Source organism: Belonocnema kinseyi, chromosome 4 (genome assembly GCF_010883055.1).
Source record: "Belonocnema kinseyi isolate 2016_QV_RU_SX_M_011 chromosome 4, B_treatae_v1, whole genome shotgun sequence".
Taxonomy (NCBI): Eukaryota; Metazoa; Arthropoda; class Insecta; order Hymenoptera; family Cynipidae; genus Belonocnema; species Belonocnema kinseyi.
This window is the reverse complement of record NC_046660.1, coordinates 84,161,999-84,169,068: the sequence shown is the minus strand read 5'-3', so window position 1 is coordinate 84,169,068 and position 7,070 is coordinate 84,161,999. Positions and strand designations below refer to the sequence as shown.

Here is a 7,070-nt window from a genome sequence, read left to right as displayed (position 1 = left end):
GAATCAAAAAATAAATAAAACCGGATATTAAATTAACTTTAATTAGGCTCAAACCAAAGTATATTTAGCAAAAAATAGAAGAAGAATAGATTTTTCTAAAAAATGGATCTAGCGATTATTGTTCCTGGTCTTGAAATATTAATAAGTCGTACCAGAAACAAAAACAAAATCAAATATGCCAGCACCTTTGCGATGAGCTCAATCTAGATTATCCGCAAGGAGTAATAAATATAAATCTAGGATGATACAATTCTATTTGAAATCTTTGGATCTGCAATTTAGTTGAATTTAATTTCAGGCGTATGATATGTTTCTTTCAGGTGCTGCAGTACAACGTCCCGAGTGGAAAGAAAAATCGCGCTTTAACTCTAGTATATGCGTACAGACAATTTGCCCCGCAGGACCAATTAACCGAAGAAAATATTCGCTTAGCTCGTATTTTAGGATGGTGCAACGAAATGGTAAGAACCAATAAACTAAAAAACTGAATACTATTGAAAATAAGTTTAAATATTAAAGATTAATTGCTTGTGTTTATTTAGTAAGTGATTGACTTCTTAATGATCTCAAAACAGGGGAAGTGGCGTGATTTTTATCGAAAAAAGGGGAAGAATATGGGAATAAAATCTTTTAAATGAAATTAATTTCTACTAAAAGAGATGAATTTAAACCCGAAAAGTATAATTTTAAATAAACAAATTCAGTTATAACCAAACAGTTGCGTTAACAAGCAAATGTACTTAATTTTTTCTACCAAGAAATATGACTTGTCTGACATAAAAGATGTATTTTCAATCTTTAACAAAACAGTGGCATTTTTTACCAAAAAAGATGACTATTAAAATAGTTGTATTTTCAGCCTATAAAGATACATTTTCAACCAAGTAGTCGAATTAAAAAAAAAATAACCAACATCAAAATTCAATGAAAACCCGTTGAATTTTCAAGCCAAAAATCCTCAACCAAAAACATGGATCTGCAATCAAAGAAGATTAATTTTAAACTGAATAGTTGAATTTTCTACTAACATAAGATATATTTTGAACCAAAAATAAAATGAAGTCAAATTGTCAACAAAATACATAAATTTTCTAAGTTGTATTTCAAACATGTAAAGCCAAAATTCGCAATCCAAAATGAAATAGTTAATTTTATAAGTAAAAAATTAATTTTCAACTAAAAAGTTAAATTTTCAAACCAAATAGGTGAATCTTAAAAAAACATGAATATTTAAGATTTGCAACCAAAAAGGATCCATTTTTCACCAAGATTAATGTTCTACAAAAAAGACGAATTTTTAATCTAGTACATAAATTTTCAACAATATATTTCATTTTCAACCAAATAGTTTAATATTATACCGAATTATAAAGTTTCAATACATAAATACGATGAATTTTCAACAAAATACATGAATTTTCTACTAAAAATATCGGTTTTAATCAAACATGGATTTTGTTTGTTAAAAAAATTAATAAAAAAAGAATTTTCAAAAAAATAGTTAAATTTACAATCAAGGAGATGATTTTTTAACTGAAGTGTTAAATATTTTCTAAAAATTGTCAATAAAAGAGTTTAAAATTTAACCAAAAATACCATTTTTGAGCCAATAAGATTAATGTTCTAAAAATGGAATAATTAAATTTTCAACCAGAGCTTAATATATAAAAAAATGAATTTTTAAAAAATTAGTTCAATTATCATTCAAGTAGTAAATTTTTAAAAATTTTAATTAAAAAACGATGACTTTTGAGCGAAATAGGTGAATGTTCAACAAAATAATTAAATTTGATTTCAAATAGTAGAATCTTTAAGTAAACTTTACAACTAAAAATAGTTAAATTATCTTATTGGGTCATAATAAGTCAGTTCGAATCTAAACGAAAACAAGAGAAGGGGGAATAGAGGAAAGGGTGAAGTCCTTCCAGACTTCACACTGAAAGTGATTTTCAAACATATCAAGTTATAATTGTATTGTACCGATACAGGGCTGTCTTTCGCAAACTTTGTTGAAATTTATCATCGGGAAACCGTAATAAATATTATTTAAGTTGATAGCGTTACTTCCACTGAAAACATAGTTTAGGTAAAATAGTTTATGGGCGATACCTTATATACAAAAAAGCAAGGTTTCTACAATATTAGATTGAATAACAATGATTCTTCATTTGTAAAAATAGCTTTATGTTACTGTGTTGAACTATTTTCTTGATTTAATTTTTTTAACTGAAAATGTAACGGTTCTGTTTCTGGTTAAAAATTGATCGGTTTTAGTTGAAATTTCAAGTATCTGGTTGAAAATTCATGTATTTTGTTGAAAAATCGATCTTTTTGAGTGAATTCCATAGTGTTTTATTACAAATTTTATTTTTTGTTGTTGAAATATCAACTATTTCATTTCTTGTTTAGAATTCATCTTTTTAAAATGAAGATTTAATTTTTTTGTTGAAGATTCATCATTTAAATTAAAAATTCATGTCGTTAGATAAAAAATAAACTATCTTGTATAGAATTCGTTTTTTTGCTGACAATTCATATTTTAATTGAAAATTTAACTATTCCAGTTGCAATTTTAACTGCTTTGTTGATTGGAAAATTATCCTTTTTAGTTGAATATTTGACTTTTTTGGTTGAAATTAATCTTCTGGCTTAAAGCTTAATCTTTTTGTTGAAAATTCAAAGATTCTAGTTAAAGAATCATCATTTTAGTTGAAAATTCATCTTTTTGGTTAAAAATTTAACTATTCCAGTAAAAATTTCAGCAGTTTTAATTTGTGGTATTAAAATTTAACAAAATTATTTGTTTGAACCGACAATTTAACTGTTTAAGTTTTGGTGGAAAATTGATCTTTTTTAGTTCAAAATTAAACTACTTCGTTGAAAATTTGTCTTTTATTGCAGTTGGAAATTGAACTATTTCATTAAAAATTCATGTATTTTGTTAAAAAATCGTGTTTTTTAAAAATTAAGCTTCTTGTTGGAAAATTCATCTTTTTGGTTGAAAATTTGAGTATTACAATTAAATATTCAACATAATTATCAGTTAAAAATTCTTCTTTTTGGTTGTAAATAAAACTACTTGGTTGAAGGTGAAACTAAATTTGCTATTCAAATAAATATTTTTTTGTGGCAAATAAGTTTCTCAACTGAAAATTTCAGTATTCCATTTTGGACTGAAACTGACCTTTTTTAGTTCAGAAGTCAGAGTTTTGTTTAAAAATTCAACTATTTGGTTAATTATTGAAAAATATTAAATATCAATAATCATAATAAACTCGCGAAACTGTTGATTTTTTTAAAAATATGCCAAATATTTTAATTGCACCATACTGTGAAAGTGAAACCTGGAAAACTTGCGATACCTGGCAAAAACTTGTTATTGTCAGGGAATTTTTTCCAAGATTTAAATAGATACCCTGGAAACCTTAATTTTAAGATATTTATAGCGCAATGTGTCTTATATTATTATTGTTTATTATAATATTGCAAATTATTTGCAGTATCAAGCCTTTTTCTTGATATCAGACGACCTAATGGATCACTCGACAACACGTCGAGGACAACCATGTTGGTACCGACACAATGATATTGGACTCGCAGCGTTTAATGATGGAATTTTACTAGAGCAAGCGATATACCAAATTGTTCGAACACATTTCAGAACTAATCCCTGCTATCTAGATCTTATAGAAACATTCCACGAGGTAAATATTAACTTTAATTACCAGTTCTTAATTCTATACTATTATGCCAAAAAAAAAACCTGTTAATAAGTTCGAGTAGCGACCAAAATTGTCAGTCCACTAAAAAAAAGGTATTAATAAGAACAAGAATCATATTAACAAGATTTATTCGTGATTCAGAAACGCGAAAATCAAATTCTGATTTGTAAGATTTGAGAGATTCCGAGATTTAGCGACTCAAAAGCATTTGAAAATCCCTTTCAAAACTCGCCGGAAATCTTTCAACTCTACAAAAATTTTTCCGAATTTTGAAAATTTTTAAAGAAATCTTATGAAATCCATCTGTTTAAAGTAAGAGATGGAGAATCTCTCGATTCTCAACTTCCGTCTTCTGCATGCATGAGTGTAGTTGAAAACAAACCTTGAAACTGTCCCAAATTAGAGTCTAAGATCTTCTTAAAATTATAGCACGCCTCCATATTTTTCATGATAATTCGAGAACCAGTAAATATTTCATAATGTTCTGGGTCTCATTTTATTGAGATTTTTAACACGAATTTAGCCAAGTTTCAATTTCTTTCATTCATTCCCTGAAGCATGCAGAAAATGGAAGATGAGAATCAAAAATTGTTCGAGAGCCTAATCACTTCTGAAATGAATTAAATCACACGATCCCAAATGCATTAAAAAATCAGAATTTAAGATTCCAGATCTCTTACTTTAACCAGATGGATTTCATAACATCTGTCAAGGATTTTTAGTCGCTGAATCTTGTCATCTCTGAAATCTTGCCAATCTGAATTTTATTTTAGTGATTCTGAATCTTTTATTTTTTGATTCTATAATCAACTAAATTTCTCGCTGACAGATTCACGAAAAAAGAGGTATGTTTTTAATATGTTTTTTTAGTGGACTGACACTTCTTGCAAATTATGAAAAGAAAATCAAACTTTAAAGATCATTCCAATTGGAAAACATTAACAGTATAAAATTCAAAACATTTGATCATTTGCATAATACTTTCTTCTTTCTTTCGGAAGAATTACAATATTGTTATAAATTTTGAATTTAACCTTGTACTTTAAAGTGGCAGCTCAACATCTAAAAATCAAATACTTTTTGTGAAATCTTTTCAGAATGTATATAAAACTGCAATGGGACAATCCCTAGATTTGCTCTCAACCAATTTCGGAAAGAAGCCTAATTTGAGTCTCTTCACGATGGACCGATACAACGCTATAGTCAAATATAAAACTGCATATTATTCTTTCGTACTGCCAGTAACCTTAGCCATGTATTTGGTAAGTTTAATTGATTTATCCTTAAAAAGAAAGCAAGGTGTCTTATCCAGGTTGCTCAGAACCTAGACAATATTGGAATATCGATAAAGAACCTGAAAAATCTAGGAAGGTCCTGGAATTTTGATAAAAAACCTGGAAAAGACTTGGATTTTGTAAATAGAACTTGGAAATTTAAGTTGATATTTCTTTTTGTAATTTTCTGTTTCTTTTCCAAATTTAGATTGATAGAAATTGATCTATTTTTTTAGTTGCTGCTGAAGTACCTCATTTTTAAAAATATTAACATGGAATTTTTTCCTCGTAATAGCACAAAAATTATTAAAATTCTACATCTAATAAGATCAAGCAAGGGCAAAATATCAATTTTATAAAAAGATATTACAAAAAACCCTAAAATTAAAATTGTTTTCGATAAATGGTAATAACTGTACAAATAATCAACATTTTTCATAGTTCTTTGGTTAATTTTAAAGGTAAGTGTAGTATTTTGATAAATTGTTTAGATATTTTTCGAATCGTTTCCCTCGATTTTATTCTAGGGTCGAACTTTGTACATATATGTATGTGGGCGTGTGTGTATATGTGCTTATTTCAAATTTAAGTCTCCACAGTATTTTATTGGCGAAAAATATCTACTAGTACATAATTCGTTAAAAATTCATCTTTCTGGGGGAAAATTAAACTAAATGGTGTAAGGTTGAACCACTTGTTAAAAAATCATTTTATTGTTAAAGATTCATAACTTTAGTTTAAAATTCATATATGTGGTTGAATTATTTTGTTAAAAAATGTTTTTTTAAATAGAAAACTCAACTACTAGTAAATTTTAGTAGTAGTAAATTTTTAAAATGTACTTTTTTAGTTGAAGGTTCATCTCTTCGATTAAAAATTTAACGATGTTTTTTTTCAAATAAAATGTAACATCTCCATTTTTGCATGAAAATGATCTTTTCTGTTGGAAATTAATATTCGTTTTTTTGTTTTGTTAAAATAAAATAAATAAAGAAATAAAAAAAGTACTTTGTTAAAAATTCATCTGTCTCGGTTAAAAATTTAACTGTTTTTGTGAATATTCGTCTATGGGGACAGAAAATTCGTCCTTTTGTACTCAAAATTAATCTTTATTTGTGAAAAATTTCACTTTCTTCTAAGAAATTCAATTGTTTCGTTTAAAATGCAACTATTTGTTTGAAGTGTAATCTATTTCGTTAAAAAGTAATATTTTTTGGTCGAAAATTCGTCCTTTTGGATTAAAAATTCATCTTGTATGGTAAGAAAATCAACTTATTTGGTTGAAATAAGTAAATAAATAAAAGATTCCACGTTCAAAGTATTACAAAATTTAAATGGTGGTCATTGAATATTAATAACAAGTGAACATGAAACTGAGGGAATTTTGAAAATGAAGATTTTCGGTCATCCTGAATAAATAATCGGATATAATGAAAATTTCAAAAAGAGGTATAATTTACAGACTGATAAAATAAAAAATTGAATGGGAGAAAACCGGGAATTTTAAATCGTCCAGGCTGCTGTAGACACTTCGTTATCTTTTTCTGACCAAAAATATATTTTTATGTCTGTAACTAGAGTCAAAATTCTTATTTCAGGCTGGAGTCAGAGATCCTGAAATGCACAGACAAGCCAAAACTATTCTTCTCGAGATGGGAAACTTCTTCCAAGTCCAAGACGACTACCTTGATTGTTATGGAGACCCTCAAGTTACAGGAAAAGTTGGATCCGACATTCAAGAAGGAAAATGTTCCTGGCTCGTAATCGTCGCTTTGCAAAGAGCATCACCCGGCCAAAGAAAACTCCTAGAGGTATCCATGATCATTTATTAGGGCAGTCGTTCAAATATTTAAGAGGGACAGAAACATTATGAAAGAATGCTTCTGATTACAGGATTGCTACGGATATGACGACCCAGAGAAAGTTGCACGGGTGAAACAGTTATACAACGACTTAGGATTGCCAACTACCTATTCTGTTTATGAGGAAGAAAATTATAATTTAATGAATACACATATCCAGCAAATATCTCGCGGTCTTCCTCACGATCTTTTCTTCAAATTACTCGAGAAAA

At 27.8% G+C, this 7,070-nt stretch overlaps 1 protein-coding gene across 3 annotated transcripts in view; it reads left to right on the top strand.

Annotated features, from left to right (window-relative positions):
- LOC117172062 (farnesyl pyrophosphate synthase) overlaps nucleotides 1–7,070 on the top strand; it is a 77,103-nt gene that overhangs the window by 69,387 nt on the left and 646 nt on the right. For all 3 annotated transcript variants that reach the window (XM_033359805.1, XM_033359806.1, XM_033359804.1), the window contains exons 3-7: nucleotides 321–461; nucleotides 3,501–3,704; nucleotides 4,820–4,984; nucleotides 6,595–6,807; nucleotides 6,890–6,982. In XM_033359805.1, the coding sequence (XP_033215696.1) occupies nucleotides 321–461; nucleotides 3,501–3,704; nucleotides 4,820–4,984; nucleotides 6,595–6,807; nucleotides 6,890–6,982 (816 nt within the window). The remainder of the gene's footprint in view (nucleotides 1–320; nucleotides 462–3,500; nucleotides 3,705–4,819; nucleotides 4,985–6,594; nucleotides 6,808–6,889; nucleotides 6,983–7,070) is intronic.